The sequence below is a fragment of the Plasmodium gallinaceum genome (genome assembly GCF_900005855.1).
Source record: "Plasmodium gallinaceum strain 8A genome assembly, contig: PGAL8A_v1_79, whole genome shotgun sequence".
NCBI lineage: Eukaryota > Apicomplexa > Aconoidasida > Haemosporida > Plasmodiidae > Plasmodium > Plasmodium gallinaceum.
This window is the reverse complement of record NW_021628242.1, coordinates 47,704-65,066: the sequence shown is the minus strand read 5'-3', so window position 1 is coordinate 65,066 and position 17,363 is coordinate 47,704. Positions and strand designations below refer to the sequence as shown.

The 17,363-nt window shown below is 19.5% G+C and overlaps 3 protein-coding genes across 3 annotated transcripts, besides 8 other annotated features; all 3 read left to right on the top strand.

Annotated features, from left to right (window-relative positions):
* Nucleotides 1-2,104: 2,104 nt before the first annotated feature.
* Nucleotides 2,105-2,987, top strand: PGAL8A_00267500 (fam-g protein; the record flags this gene model as incomplete). The annotated part of the gene is made up of 2 exons (XM_028671651.1): nt 2,105-2,179; nt 2,310-2,987. The coding sequence occupies 2 exons, from the start codon at nt 2,105-2,107 to the stop codon at nt 2,985-2,987; spliced, it is 753 nt and encodes a 250-aa protein (XP_028528282.1).
* A 503-nt stretch (nt 2,988-3,490) lies between these two features.
* Nucleotides 3,491-4,079: a repeat region.
* A 219-nt stretch (nt 4,080-4,298) lies between these two features.
* Nucleotides 4,299-4,718: a repeat region.
* Nucleotides 4,719-5,269: 551 nt separating this feature from the next.
* Nucleotides 5,270-5,670: a repeat region.
* A 411-nt stretch (nt 5,671-6,081) lies between these two features.
* Nucleotides 6,082-6,770: a repeat region.
* Nucleotides 6,771-8,260: 1,490 nt separating this feature from the next.
* PGAL8A_00267400 (fam-g protein) lies at nt 8,261-8,966 on the top strand (the record flags this gene model as incomplete). Its single annotated transcript, XM_028671650.1, has 2 exons — nt 8,261-8,335; nt 8,466-8,966. 2 exons carry the CDS (start codon nt 8,261-8,263, stop codon nt 8,964-8,966), a joined length of 576 nt encoding a protein of 191 aa, XP_028528281.1.
* A 712-nt stretch (nt 8,967-9,678) lies between these two features.
* Nucleotides 9,679-10,873: a repeat region.
* A 1,873-nt stretch (nt 10,874-12,746) lies between these two features.
* Nucleotides 12,747-13,290: a repeat region.
* Nucleotides 13,291-14,774: 1,484 nt separating this feature from the next.
* Nucleotides 14,775-15,522, top strand: PGAL8A_00267300 (fam-g protein; the record flags this gene model as incomplete). The annotated part of the gene is made up of 2 exons (XM_028671649.1): nt 14,775-14,849; nt 14,980-15,522. 2 exons carry the CDS (start codon nt 14,775-14,777, stop codon nt 15,520-15,522), a joined length of 618 nt encoding a protein of 205 aa, XP_028528280.1.
* Nucleotides 15,523-16,244: 722 nt separating this feature from the next.
* Nucleotides 16,245-16,784: a repeat region.
* Nucleotides 16,785-16,813: 29 nt separating this feature from the next.
* Nucleotides 16,814-17,363: part of a repeat region that runs on past the window's edge.

The window sequence follows — 17,363 nt, the reverse complement described above, 5'->3', positions numbered from 1 at the left end:
AACCTTAAACGTTAAATTTATATCATTTATAATTTTTATGCGTATTAAATTAAAAATATTTAATTTTATAAAAACATTGATACATCCAAATTAAAAGAAGGAATGTAGTAATTTTTAAATATAAAGTTAACGTTTTCATATTAATATATTTATAGAATANTCTGTTTGTGTACATGACCAACTTCATATTCATTATTTAACTAGTCCTTTTATTTTCCAAAAAGGTTAATAAAGCCTTTTATTAACCACAAAGTCACCGAACACCCAATTAATAAATAAATTGGTTAATACATTGCTCTATAAACAATACTATTGACCTTTTTTGTATAATTTTAGACGAATAAATTGAATAAAAACATTTCAATTTGTGCATGCTAATTCGCAAGGACAATATGATATAATAAATGTCTTCACTAAATTAGTTATTCAAAAAGTATGTAAACAAAAAACATATGTATATACATACTTGCACTTAAAGTGAGTGCATTAAAAAAAAATAAATAAATAGTAATATTTTTTATGTGTGGGTATTTACAATTAAAAAAAAATATATATAATGATGATATTTATTTTATTACAAAAAAAAATGTAATCTTAAAAAAGAAATTAGTTTTTCTTTTTTTTTTTTTTTGGAGGATAATATGCAGACTACTATAGAATGTACATTTTTATTTTAAGCTAAAATGTAATATTTGAGGAAATTACATTTTGGAGTGTTTCTTTATTAAAAAGAAAATAATTAACTAAGCAATATTTAATGTTTATTAATAATAATAAAAATTTTATATCAAAATTAAGTAGAGTTTACACTATATATTCCTTATTAATTTATTTGTTTGACACTAGAAAAGTAATTTAATAACCATTAATAAATCAGAGCTATAAATAATTTCTTTTCCTTAGGAATATTATCTTATTTATAGTAATTATAATCATTTTAATACTTCATGAACTGTTACTTGGATAATTTATATTTCTATATATCCAATACATACACTATTGAAATTATTTTAATATCATGTAATATCTATGTTAAATATAAGACACTTTTATATTTTACATATTTTTACTTGTAAGAAAAAATTCTACATATATTATTAATAAAATATAAATCATAAAAAATGCACTTTTATTAAATTCACGATTATTTTTTAGAGAAAAACNTTTTTATAAGATTTGTTATCATAATCTCTTTAACGTTAATACCTATTTTCACTTTTTCTTTTGAATTTAAATACTTAATAAATTTTTCTTATTTTTTTTCAAATATTTGAAAAAGTAATTTATTTTAAAAAATAATTATAACATAAAATAAATGTATACATATATTGTATAAATATTTATAAATAATTAAAATAGAAAAAAAAGAATTAGGATAAAAAAAAGTATATTAGAAAAATCAAAAAAGTTATATTTAAAAGAAAAATATTCACAAACAAAAATTAGTTTCATATTAAGTGAAAAATTTTGACAAATGTAGTATACTGCATGAAAAATATATGAGTATAAAAATTTTTAATTTATAGAGCTTGTTTTTCTTTTTTGATCGAGATATACCTCTATAATATACGAAGATTTATATTTATTAATTATAATATATCGTATATAAAATAATTTAAAGTTCGACATAATTCACAGAGATTGGTAGTTTAGAAAAAAAAGATAAAAAAAAAACCTTAAACGTTAAATTTATATCATTTATAATTTTTATGCGTATTAAATTAAAAATATTTAATTTTTTTACATAATATAAAGATAAATAAAATTTTAATAAAATATTTTTAAAATAACTTTATTCTATTTATTATATTTCTTATTTATTTGTAAATTAACATTCTTATTTTATCTTCTAATTAATTAAGAATATTATTCCTATTTATAGTAACCATAATATCTTATGTAATAATAAAAAATTATAAATTACATTTCATATATGAAAATCATTTTCTATTTTAAAAATTTAAGAAATTAATATAAGTTATAATAATATCTAAATTAATATTACAAATCCATAATTTAGTATTATTGAAAATTGAAACAATTTTACACTTGAATTAACAACTTCCACTTCATTATTATTCTATAAATATATTAATATATTAATATGAAAACGTTAATTTTATATTTAAAAATTACTTCATTCCTTCTTTTAATTTGGATGTATCCATGTTTTAATAAAGTAAGTTAAAATATTTACAAAATATATACATATAGATATATTTTATTTCTAATTATTTTTAACATTCCATTTGATTTACTATTCTAAAAAAAAAAACATTCCTCTAAAAATATTTTTATTTAATCCATAGTGTAATTCTTATAAAACTTTGATTGATAAAAATATACTGGAAGCAAAAAATGAGTTAAAATATGAGAGATTATTAGCAGAGGGTGACATAGCAGATAAAAAGCAAACTAAAGCTGAAGGAGGCCTAGAAGAATGTGCATTAGATAATAAAAAAAACGAATATAAAAATCCAGTTCAATACGAGAATCCGTGCGATCACTGGCATAATGTCGTTACTCCAATTTTGCGGAAGCAATTTGATGAAGAAACAAGTGAAATGGACCCTAAATGGAGGGACCAAAAATGGAATAATGAATGGAATAATATTTCATCTACAAAAGTTAATGATCTATCTTCAATATATCAACAACAAGATATTTCAGAAGAGGAAAAAAAAAAAAAAATTTTTAGTGTTATGGAAGAAATTAGCTCAGAATTTGCGAAATTTTTAGACGAATGTAAAAAAGAGATAAAAAACAATAAAACAGAATCCAAATCTAAGAAAGAGATGAGAGATAACAAAACAGAATCCGAATCTATGAAAGAGATGAAAAATAATAAAATAGAATCCAAATCTATGAAGGAGATGATAGACAATAAAACAGAATCCGAATCTAAGAATGAGCAGGGAAAAAATAAAATAAAAAATAAGAAATCAAATTTTTTGAAATTTCTTTTTAAGAGGTTTGATAACCATTAAGAAAATAAAAATTAATTGTTTAACAGAGAATATATGATTATTCATGCGCAAAATTTAGTTAAAATAAAGAAAAATTAATATTTTGTCTAAATTTTTTTTGTAGAGATATATTTTATTTTTTAAAAAAAAAAAAAATTAAAAGAGAAAAATTTTTTAGAAAAAAATAACTTCATGAGAATATTTTATAATTTTCATGAATAAAATTTTCGTTAAGTGATATTAATATAATTAAAATTTTTTTTTTATTATTTAAGTATTCTTATTATTATTAAAAGCAGTGAACATATGTTACTGAAAATTACTTAAAAAAAGCAATAAATATTTTGTACTAAAATGTTAATAATTAATGTGAATATATGTTTTTAATAAAATGCATAATTTTCTTCTGAGTAAATTTACAATGAACCGCATTATTGCAGTTTATTTGTTTATATCATTAAAATTAGATTTAATATCGATTTAATTACTAGAGAGAACTCCATATTCTCTTTAATAATTTCCTTTTCATTACTTGATTTATTAACTGGGTGTTTGGGGACTTTATTATAGTACTGAACAAACCAATTAATAAAGAGCATGTAGAGATGTCTCTACGATTTTTGTATATTTATATATATTTTTATTTGCTTTGAACGAGTGATCTTTTATTAAAATATACTTCGTTTAGCATTCTTTTCTTTCAATAGGTATTTATTTACTTTAATAAAAATCCTTATTTTTATTATATATTTAAATACTTATTGAATATTAATTATTAATTAATTATAATTACTAGTTTATTTGTTATGAGTTACTTTCAGCAATTAATATATATTGCTGTTAAATTAACAAACATGAACAATTATTGACAAAAACAAATAAATTATATAAATATTAATTACATGAAAATTTTATTGTTATATGTATAAAATTTTCTTTTACAAAATTCATCATAAAAATATTTTCATTTAATTCCTTTGTCTTCAAAAAAAAGAATCTTTTTTTTTTTTTTTTTTTTTTTTTATTATTTATTTATTAGTAACAAATATTTTAACAAATTGATTTTTTTCATCAATTTTTTTCCTGACTATTTTTACATTTTTTTTTATCAAATTTTTTTTTTCTGACAGTCTTTGTACTTTTTTTTTAAAAAGTACAAACAAAAAAAAACATCAATTTTTTTTTTTTTGTGTGTGTGTATGCATGACCAACTTCGCATACTTCATTTAACTGGTCCTTTTATTTTCCAAAAAGGTTAATGAAGCCTTTTATAAACCATTACTCTAGCAAATTCATTGAATGATAATTTGATAAATTGAAAATGTAAATCAATGATATGTTAAGTGGGTGTTCGGTGACTTCACTAGAGTACTGAACAAACAAATAAATAATGAGCATGTAGAGATGCCTCTACGATTTTGTTGTATTTATATATATTTTTACATGCTTTGAACGAGTAATTCTTAATTATGTGCTCTACTTCGTTCAGCATTCTTTAATTTCAATAGGCATTTATTTATTTTAATAAAAATCCCTATTTTTATTTAAAATTTAAATTCTTATTGAATATTGACTATTAATTAAATGTAATTTACTTATTTCTTTGTAATGTGTTATGTTCAGCAATTTAAACATATTGCTATTGAATTAACAAACATTAACAATTAGTAAAAATGCAAATAAATGATATGAATATTAATTACGTGAAAATTTTATTATCGCATGTATAAAATTTTCTCTCAAATTCAAAATATAAATATTATGAAAATTAAACTATTTTATGATAACATTATTATCTTTTGTTAAAGAAAAATCCTTCTCCCGATAAATTATTTCTTTCCATAAAAAAAAAATAAAAATCTTTTTTTTTTTTTTTTAGTTGGCACAATCAACTACGTATTCTCCATATAGCTAGTCCTTTTTATAGCCAAAAAGGTTAATGAAACCTTTTATTAATCAATTATGGAAAATAAATAAATCAGGTAGTAAATGTAGAGGATAAAATAGAAAAAAAAAAGTTGGTTGCAGAATTATTACCAGTTTACCTACATGACAAAAAAAGGACACAAAAAGGAAAAAAAAAAAGTTTTTATTGAGAATTATAAGATTTAAAGATTTGTTAATAAAAGGAATTATTAGCCTTTTTGAGAAAAAAATTAATAGCTATATGGAAAATTAATAGACATGAAAGTACAAGATAAATGAAAAAAAAAAGAATTGAATAGTGTGAAAATAATGCTCAAGTTATTAAAAATGGAAGAAAACTTGATAAAAAGTTTTTTCCTGGCAAATTTTTATCTTTGAATTTTAAAGAGAAAATTTTATATTAACAATAATAAAATTTTTATGTTTGCATTCTTGTATAACTTATTTTGCATTTTGTTATTTATATTTGCTAATTCGCAAGAAGTGAATTTGAATTGTTAAAAATAACTCATAATATTATAAGTAAAATATATGTGATTTAAAAATACATTTAATAAAGATTTAAATTTTTAATAAAAGTAGGGATTTTTATTATAATAATTAAATGCCTCATAAAAGCAATAAATGTTCAATGAGGAAGACAATATACATTTCAATTGTTTATAGTATTAAAAACAAATTTAAATTAATTTAAATTGTAGAAGAAACTCTACATGCTCATTGTTAATCCTTTTATTCAATACTCTAGTAAAGTAATGAATAGGAAATTAATAAACCATTAATTACATTTATTTTACTTATGATTTATATTCAACAATTCAAATTTATTGCTCTCAAATTAACTAGCATAAACAATTGATAAAATTCAAATTAAATTACATGAGTACTACAAGACACAAAAATTTCATTATAGTTAATATAAAATTTTCTTATTAAAATTTAAACAAAAATACACCACAATAAGTTTTTTTAGTCAATAACTTTTATTTCTATTTTTCGACCACTGAATTCCTTTTAAAAAAAGTAAAAATTTATTTTTTTTGCGTATTTAAATTACAAAAATAAAAAAAACATTAACTAATTTTTTTCTTTTTTTTTTACTTAACAATTGCATGTCGGTTAATAAAATGTATTATTACCCTTCTTAAAATAAACGATAAAAGTTGTATGGAAAATATATAGTTATACAATGGTTAATAAAGGCTCATTAACCTTTCTGGATATAAAAGGGAGTAGCTATGTGGAGAATACGCAGTTGGTTGTGCTAACTAAAAAAAAAAAAAAATTATTGGAATTTTTTTTTGAGGTGTTTTTCTTTTGAAAAAGATGAAGATGAAAAAAAAAAAAAAAAGATTTTTATTTTTTTTTTTGGAAAGAGAATGATTGATAGAGAGATTTTTTTTACAAAAGATAATAATGTGTTTATAAAAATGTTTAATTTGCGTAATATTTATATTTTGAATTTGTGAGAGAAAATTTTATACTTATGACAATAAAATTTTCACGTATATAATATTAATATAATTTTCTTGCATTTCTACTAATTGTTTATGTCTGTTAATTTAACAGCAATATAATTAAACTGCTGAATATAACTCATAACGACGAAATAAATGAATTACATTTAATTAATAATAAATGTTAAATGAAGATTTAAATTTTTCATAAAAATAGGGATTTTCATTAAAGTAAATAAATGCCTATTGAAATTAAAGAATGCATAACGAAGTAGAGCACATAATTAAGAATTACTCGTTCAAAGCATTTAAAAATATATATAAATACATCAAAATCGTAGAGGCAACTCTACATGCTCTTTATTTTTATGTCTGATAAGTACTCTAACAAAGTCACCGAACAACCAGTTAATAAATCAATACTATATAAATGAGTTACCTAAATTTCGTAAGTGAAACGAAAAATAAAAAATTGTGCTATAAATATATAAAACTAAAAATAAAAAAGAAAATAAAAACATCGTAATAATAATCGACACTTATCAAATAAATATATAAAGATAAAAAAGAAAAAAAAAAAAAAGTAATTTTTTTTTATATTTAATTAGAAGATTATAATAATATATATTCAAAAAGTTATGTTATAATTCTGTTATATCATTATTTATTAATACATTTTATATCACTATAAAAATGCATTCTTTTGAATTTTATAAGAAAAAATCTATTATATTTAACTAAAGATATATTTTTATATTCAGTAAATAACATTTATATTAAATTTGAAACTGATAAGTATTACTTGTAAAAAAGTAAATTTACAAAAATATCTTTTTAGAATAAAGTAAATTTGTCAAAAAATAAAACTACTTTTAAAAAATATTTTTTACTTTAAATATGTGATTAAAAAAATAGTATTTTTTTTTTTTTTTTTAAATTGTAATTAATTTATTTGACTTTTAAATATGCTTTTTACATGATTTGTTATTATAATTTCTTAAAAATAAATACCTATTTTCACTTTTTATTTTGAGTTTAAGTACTTAATAAATTTTTGCTTATTTTTTTTCAAATATTTGAAAAACTAATTTTTTTTAAAAAAAAGTTATAATAAAAAATAAATATATACATATATTGTATAAATATTTATCAATAATAAAAATAAAAAAAAAAAGAAATAAGATAATAAAAGTATATTAGAAAAATCAAAAAAGTTATATTTAAAAGAAAAATATACACAAACAAAAATTAGTTTTTATTAAGTGAAAAATTGTCACAAATGTAGTATACTGTATGAAAGATACATGCGCATAAAAATTTTTAATTTATAGAGTTTTTTTTTTCTTTTTTTGATGGAGATATATCTCTATAATATACGAACATTTATATTTATAAATCATAATATATCGTATATAAAATAATTTAAAGTTCGAGATAATTCGTAAAGATAGGTAATTTAGAAAAAAAAAATTAAAAAAATCCTTTAACATTAAATGTATATCATTTATAATTTTTATGTGCATTAAATATAAAATATTTGATTTTTTTAATATAATTAAAGATAAATAAAATTTTAATAAAATATTTTTAAAATAACTTTATCCGATTTATTATATTTTTTATTTATTTGTAAATTAACATTATTATTTTATTTCTTAAAGAATTAAGAATATTGTTCCTACCTAAAGTAACCGTAATATCTTTTGTAATAAAAAAAAAATTATAAATTACATTTAATATATGAAAATAATTTTCTACTTTAAAAGTATAAGAAAATAATACAAGTTATAATAATATCTAAATTAATATTACAAATCCATAATTTAGTATTATTGAAAATTGAAACAATTTTACACCTGAATTAACAACTTCTACTTCATTATTATTCTATAAATATATTAATATATTAATATGAAAACGTTAATTTTATATTTAAAAATTACTTCATTCCTTCTTTTAATTTGGATGTATCAATGTTTTTACAACGTAAGTTATAATATTTACAAAAAATATACATATAGATATATTTTATTTCTAATTATTTTTAACATTCCATCTGATTTACTATTCTTACAAAAGAAACATTCTACTAAAAAAATTTTTATTTAATCCATAGTGCGATTCCTATAAAACTTTGATTGATAAAAATAGATTGCAAATAAAAAATGAGTTAAAATATGAAAGAGTATTAGCGGAGGGTGATATAGCAGGAAAAAAGCAAACTAACGCTGAAGGATGCCAAGAAGAATGTCCCGCAGAAAATAAAGAAAAAGAAGAAAAAAAAAAAATATCGAAAAATCCACGAAAATTGAGTAATCCATACGATCTATGGCAGAAATTCACTAGTCCATTATTGTTGGAGCGATTTAAAAATGAAATAAGTGGAAAGGATCCTAAATGGATAGAAGAAAAATGGAAGAATGAATGGAATAAAATTTCAGAGAACAAAGTTAATGAACTATCTTCAATATATAAGCGAAGTGATATTTCAAATGAAGAAAAAGAAAAATTAATTCTTGATACTAAAACAGAACTCTTCAAACTATTTATGGAATTCGTAGACAAATGTAAGAAAGAGATGAGAGACAATAGAACACAATCCAAATCTAAGAAATAGCAGGGATAAAATAAAATAAAAAATAAGAAATAAATATATTTTGAAATTTCTTTTAAATAGGTTTGATAACCATTAAGAGAATAAAAATTAATGGTTAACAGACAATATAGGATTTTTCATGCGCAAGATCTAGTTAAAAAGAAAAAAATTAATATTTTGTCTAAATTTTTTTTATGGAGATATATTTTATTTTTTAAAAAAAAAAAAAATTAAAAGAGAAAAATTTTTTAAAAAGAAAAAAATCCATGAGAATATTTTTTAATTTTTAAGAGTAATTTTTTCATTAAGTAATATTAATATAATTAAAATTTTTTTTTTATTATTTAAGTATTTTTATTATTTTTCAAAGCAGTGAGCATATATTACTGAAAATTATTTATAAAAAGCAATGAATATTTTGTACTTAAAAATTAATAATTAATGAGAATATATGTTTTTAATAAAAATACATAATTTTTATGAATGTAAATTTACAGTGAACCGCATTATTGCATATTACTTGTTTATATCATTAAAATTAGTTTTAAAATTCATTTAATTACTATAGCAAACTTTTTATTCTTTTTATTGATTGTTTTTCATTACTCTAGCAAATTCGTTGAATGATAATTTAATAAATTAAAAATGTAAATTTTGCAATGTATATAAATCAGGTAGTAAATGTAGAGGATAAAATAGAAGAAAAAAAGTTGGATGCAGAATTATTATCAGCTGGTTTATTAATTGTATGTTCGGTGACTTTGCTAGAGTACTGAGCAAACAAATTAATTAAGAGCATGTAGAGTTGCCTCTACGATTTTGATGTATTTATATATACTTTCATATGCTTTGAACTGGCGATTCTTAATTATGTAATCTACTTCATTCAGCATTCTTTAATTTCAATAGGCACTTATTTACTTTAATAAAAATCCTTATTTTTATTTAAAATTTAAATCCTCATTGAACATTAATTTTTAATTAAATGTAAATTACTTATTTCTTTATTATGAGTTATGTTCAGTAATTTAAATATATTGCTGTTGAATTAACAAACATAAAAAAATTAGTGAAAATACAAATTAATTATATAAATATTAATTACGTGAAAATTTTATTGTTATATGTATAAAATTTTCTTTTACAAAATACATCATAAAAAAATTTCATTTAATTTCTCACTAAAAAAAAAATTCTTTTTTTTTTTTTTTTTTTAATCAATTTTTTCCTGACTATTTTTACATTTTTTTATCAAATATTTTTTTCCTGACAGTCTTTGTACTTTCTTTTTAAAAAGTACAAACCAAAAAAAAATCATCAATTTTTTTTTTTTTTTCTTGTGTGTTTGTGCATGACCGACTTGTATTCTTCATTTAACTAATCTTTTTATTTTCCAAAAAGGTTAATGAAGCCTTTTATTAACCAGTAATATAGTCATTAAATTCTTGACTAGTATAAATTGAACCGAGATCTGTTAAAATGATTCTAGGGCATCCAAATATAGGTATCCATGTTTTCTTTATAATGTTACTTGCGTCCGTAGCATTAGGTGTTTTATTAGTTATATTAGTTATCATAAAACGTCAATGATGATCTATTTCTACTTGTATATTGTATTCTGTACCTACCATATTTTAAGTCCTATAATAACTAATGAAACCATATCAAATAAATTAGGTTTTGATAAAGCTTGATTATTGTTGGGTTTAAATTTCCTATTAAGCATTACATGACAAATTAAACAATTTGTGATGTATTCTTCAATATTTTTACTAATATTGGGCCACCAAAAATATTTTAGTATTTTCTTTAGTGTTTTATTTACTCCACAATGTTTTGCGAATTCACTACTATGAAACCAATACATTAAATGATTTCTATATTTTTCTGATATATACAATCTTCCTCTTCTATAATTGATTAATAAAAGGCTTTATTAACCTTTTTGGAAAATAAAAGGATTAGTTAAAAGAAGAATACGAAGTTGATCGTGCACACACATAAAAAAAAAATATTGATGATTTTTTTTTTGTTTGTACTTGTTTTTTTTATAAAAAAAGAACAAAGACTGTCAGAAAAAAAATTTGATAAAAAAAAATGCAAAGATCGTCAGGAAAAAAATTGATTAAAAAAATCTATTAGAAAAATATTTGTTACAAATAAATAAAAAAAAAAAAATAAAAAAGAAAGAATTTTTTTTTTTGGAAAGGAAAGAAAATATATTTTTTTATGATGAATTTACATATTTTAGGATCACTCATTCAAAGCATTTAAAAATATATATAAATACATGAAAATCGTAGAGGCAGCTCTACTTGCTCTTTATTAATTTGTTTGTTCAATACTCTAGCAAAGTCAGCGAACATCCAATTAATAAATCAATACCATAGATCCTTTAATATAATAATCAAATGTTTCACAAGTTGTAACAATTGAAAATTATTTTTTTTATATTGTACTCTATTTCCGCTGCGTGTCACTAAGTTTTCTTGACGAATTTTGAACATATTTAGCTTTATCTATGTTGTTTATATTGGTTAATACATTGCTCTCTAAATAATACTATTTACCATTTTTGTATAATATTTAGACGAATAAATAGAATAAAAACATTCTATTTTGTGCATGCTATTTCGCAAGGACAATTTGCTATCATAAATGCTTGCTCTAAAATAGTTATTCAAAAAGTATGTAAACAAAAAATATATGTATATACATACTTGCACTTAAAGTGAACGCACTTAAAAAAAAAAATAAACAAATAATAATATTTTTTTTTATGTGGGTATTAACAATTAAAAAAAAATATATATTATAATGATATTTTTTTATTACAAAAAAAAATGTAATCTTAAAAAAAGAAATTAATTTTTCTTTTTTTTTGGAGGATAATGTGCAAACTATAATAGAATATATATTTTTGTTTTAAGCTAAAATGTAATATTAAGGAAATTACATTTTGAAGTGTTGCTTATATTAAAAAAAAAATAATTAACTAAGTAATATTTAATGCTTAATAATAAAAATAAAAATTTTATACTAAAATTAAGTAGAGTTTACACTACATTTTCCTTATTAATTTATTTGTTTGACACTAGAAAAGTAATTTAATAATCATTAATAAATCAGAGCTATAAATAATTTCTTTTCCTTAGGAATATTATCTTATTTATAATAATTATAATAATTTTAATACTTCATGAAATGTTATTTGGATAATTTAAGTTTCTATATCTGCAATACCCAAACTATTCAAATTATTTTAATATCTATGTTAAACGTAAGACACTTTTATATTTTACATATTTTTACTAGTAAGAACAACTTCTATATATAATATTAAAAAAATATAAATCATAAAAAATGTACTTTTATTAAATTTATGATTATTTTTTAGAGAAAAATTAGTGTTAATATATTAAAAATGATAGTATTTATACACACTACTTTTTATTAATAATACGTCAGTGATTTTAACAAATTAAATTTAAAAAATAAAAATTCTTATTAAAATTCAGCATTAATATTTACAAAGATGTCTTAAAAAATTTGACCTTTTAAGAAAAAAGTTATATTAGGAAGGGAAAATTGTTGAGTTCATTTATGCTTTTTAATAAAAGACTTCATTAACCTTTTTGGTAATAAAAAGGACTAGTTACATGAAGAATACGTAGTTGGTCACGCACACGCAAAAAAAAAAAAAAAAAAAAAAAAAACTGTTGAATTTTTTTTTATTTTTTCTTTTAAGAAATGGGGATACGTAAAAAAAAAATATATTCATTTTTTTTAAAAAGATTTAATGAAAGAGAGAAAATTGGTAAAATAAAAATCGGCAGTAAGATTTAGTACCAATAAAAATGAGATCCTAAACAGATAAAAGATATTTACATATAAAAGAGTTTAATTTTGCATAAAATTTATATTTTTAATTTGTGAGAAAAAATTTTATACATATGACAATAAAATTTTAACTTAATTAATATTCATATAATTAATTTGAGTTTTTACTAATTGTCAATGTTTGTTAATTGAACAGCAATATAGTTAAATTGCTGAACATAACTCATAATGATGAAATAAATAATTTACATTTAATTTATAGTCAATTTTCAATGAAGATTTAAATTTTTAATAAAAATAGTGATTTTTATTAATGTAAATAAATGCCTATTGAAAGTGAAAAATGCTGAATGAAGTAGATAACATAAATAAGGATCACTCGTTCAAAGCATATAAAAATATATATAAATACATCAAAATCGTAGAGGAAACTCTACATGCTCTTTATTATTATGTTTGTTCATTACTCTAACAAAGTCACCGAACACCCAGTTAATAAATCAATACCATATAAATGAGTTACCTAAATTTCGTGAGTAAAAGGAAAAATAAAAATTGTGCTATAAATATATAAAACTAAAAATAAAAAAGAAAATAAACACATTGTAATAATAATCAACACTTATCAAATAAATATATAAAGACAAAAAAAAAAAAAAAAAAAAAGTAATTTTTTCTTATATTTAATTAGAAGGTTATAATAATATATATGCAAATAGTTAATTTATAATTCTTTTTTTTTCTTTATTTATCAATAATTTTTATATCACAATAAAAATGCGTTCTTTTGAATTTTATAAGAAAAAATCTATTAATTTAACTAAAGATATATTTTTATATTCATTAAATAACATTTATATTAAATTTGAAACTAATAAGTATTACTAGTAAAATAGTAAATTTACAAAAATATATTTTTATAATAAAATAATTAATTTTATCAAAAAATAAAACTTTTTTTAAAAAATATTTTTTTCTGTATATACATGATTAAAAAAATAGTATTTTTTTTTTTTTTTTTTAAATTGTAATTAATTTATTTGACTTTTAAATGTTCTTTTTATAAGATTTGTTATCATAATCTCTTTAACGTAAATACCTATTTTCACTTTTTCTTTTGAATTTAAGTACTTAATAAAATTTTTCTTATTTTTTTTCAAATAGTTGAAAAAGTAATTTTTTTTAAAAATTAGTTATAACAAAAAATAAATGTATATATATATTGTATAAATATTTATAAATAATAAAAATAAAATAAAAAGAATTAGGACAAAAAAAAGTATATTAGAGAAATCAAAAATGTTATATTTAAAAGAAAAATATACACAAACAAAAATTAGTTTCATATTAAGTGAAAAATTATGACAAATGTAGTATACTGTATGAAAAATAAATGCGTATAAAAATTTCTAATTTATAGAGTTTTTTTTTTTTTTTTGATGGAGATATATCTCTATAATATACGAACATTTATATTTATAAATCATAATATACCGTATATAAAATAATTTAAAGTTCGACATAATTAACAGAGATTAGTAATTTAGAAAAAAAAAATAAAAAAAATCCTTTAACATTAAATTTATATCATTTATAATTTTTATGCGCATTAAATTATAAATATTTAATTTTTTTACATAATTTAAGGATAAATTAAATCTTAATAAAATATTTTTAAAATAACCTTATCCAATTTATTATATTTTTTATTTATTTGTAAATTAATATTTTTATTTTATGTTTTAAAGAATTAAGAATATTATTCCTATCTAAAGTAACCATAATATCATATGTAACAATAAAAAATTAGAATTTACATTTTATATATGAAAATAATTTTCTATTTTAAAAATTTAAGAAATTAATATATGTTATAGTAATATCTAAATTAATATTACAAATCCATAATTTAGTATTAATGAAAATTGAAACAATTTTACACCTGAATTAACAACTTCCACTTCAATATTATTCTATAAATATATTCATATGAAAACGTTAATTTTATTTTTAAAAATTACTACATTCCTTCTTTTAATTTGGATGTATCATTGTTTTTATAATGTAAGTTAAAATTTTTACAAAAAATATACATATAGATATATTTTATTTCTAATTATTTTTAACATTTCATTTGATTTACTATTCTAACAAAAGAAACATTCTTCTAAAAATATTTTTATTTAATCCATAGGGTGATTCCTATAAAACTTTAATTGATAAAAATAGATTGCAAATAAGAAATGAGTTAAAATATGAAAGAGTACTAACAGAGGGTGACACAGCAGGAGAAAAGCAAACTTACGCTGAAGGATGCCAAGAAGAATGTACAATAGAAGAAAAAAAAAAAAAATGGAAAAATCCACTAAAACGCCAGAAACCGTACGATCGATGGCAGAAAGTCATTAATCCAACATTGTTTGAGCGATTTAAAAATGAAACAAGTGGAATGGATCCTAAATGGATAAACGAAAAATGGAATAATGAATGGAATAATATTTCAGCGAACAAAGTTGATGAACTATCTTCTATATATATGCGAAATATTCCAAAAAATGAAAAAGAAAAATTAATGCTTACTGTTAAGGGTGAACTCTTCGAATTATTTGTGAAATTTTTAGACGAATGTAAGAAAGAGATGAGAGGCAATAAAACAGAATCCGAATCTCAAAAAGAGATGATAGACAGTAAAACAGAATCCGAATATAAGATAGAGATGAGAGACAATAAAACATAATCCGAATCTAAGAAAGAGCAGGGAAAAAATAAAATAAAAAATAAGAAATCAAATACTTGGAAATTTCATTTTTAATAGGTTCGATAACCATTAAGAGAATAAAAATTAATGCTTTAACAGAGAATATAGGATTATTCATGCGTAAGATCTAGTTTTATAAAAGAGAAATATTTTGTCTAAATTTTTTTTATAGAGATATATTTTATTTTAAAAAAAAAAAAAATTAAGAGAAATATTTTTTAGAAAGAAAAAATTTCATGAGAATATTTTTTAATTTTTAGGAATAAAATTTTCGTTAAATGATATTAATATAATTAAAGCTCTTTTTACTATTTATGTATTTGTATTATTTTTAAAAGCAGTGAACTTAAATTACTGAAAATTGCTTATCAAAAGCAATAAATATTTTGTACTTAAAAATTAATAATTAATGAGAATATATGTTTTTAATAAAAATACATAATTTTTATGAATGTAAATTTACAGTGAACCGCATTATTGCATATTACTTGTTTATATCATTAAAATTAGTTTTAAAATTCATTTAATTACTAGAGCAAACTTTTTATTCTTTTTATTGATTGTTTTTCATTACTCTAGCAAATTCGTTGAATGATAATTTAATAAATTAAAAATGTAAATTTTGCAATGTATATAAATCAGGTAGTAAATGTAGAGGATAAAATAGAAGAAAAAAAGTTGGATGCAGAATTATTATCAGCTGGTTTATTAATTGTATGTTCGGTGACTTTGCTAGAGTATTGAGCAAATAAATTAATAAAGAGCATGTAGAGTAGCCTCTACGATTTTTATGTATTTATATATACTTTTATATGCTTTAAACGAGCGATTCTTAATTATGTAATATACTTCATTCAGCATTCTTTAATTTCAAGACGTATTTATTTACTTTAATAAAAATCCTTATATTTATTAAAAATTTAAATCCTCATTGAACATTAATTATTAATTAAATGTAATTTATTTATTTCTCTGTTATGAGTTATGTTCAGCAATTTAAATATATTCCTGTTGAATTAACAAGCATAAACAATTATTAAAAATGAAAATTAATTATATGAATATTAATTACGCGAAAATTTTATTGTCATATGTATAAAATTTTCTCTTAAAAATTAAAAATATAAATATTATGCAAATTAAACTCTTTTATGTAAATATTTTTTTATCTGTTTAAGATCTCATTTTTGTTGACACTATATGTTACTATCAATTTTTTTTTTACTAATATTTTTCTTCTCATTTAAATCTTTTGAAAAAAATAAATATGTTTTTTTTTACATATCATTCTTTTTTTTTTAAAGAAAAATAAAAAAAAAATTCATCATCATTTTTTTTTTTTTTGCGTGTGCTGACCAACTACGTATTCTTCATATAGCTAGTCCTTTTTATTACCAAATAGGTTAATGATACCTTTTATTAACCATACTATACCAACATGGGAAAGTAATGGTTATTACTTAAAGTTTGTTATTTTTGGCTTGTTTTATTACATCAAGTCCTATTTGTACTCTTTTATCAATTTGCTTGTCCAGATTATCGTTAATGCCATATGTTAGAATGCTATTCCGTTTATGAATATCTAGGTAACCTTTAGACTTTAAATCATGCATCACATTTAGTTTCCTTTTATTTTTATTCGTAACTTGTATTAAATTCTCCAGTTGCTCTTCATATATCTCTCTGGTTTTGTTACTTAACAATTTTATTTTTGACGTCGGAATTTGTACTTCTTTATCTCTATAGTATATAGGTATTGCTTTTAAAATTTTTTTGCAATTTTAGTTACTTTGTGAGGAAATGACCAATAAGATTTATAT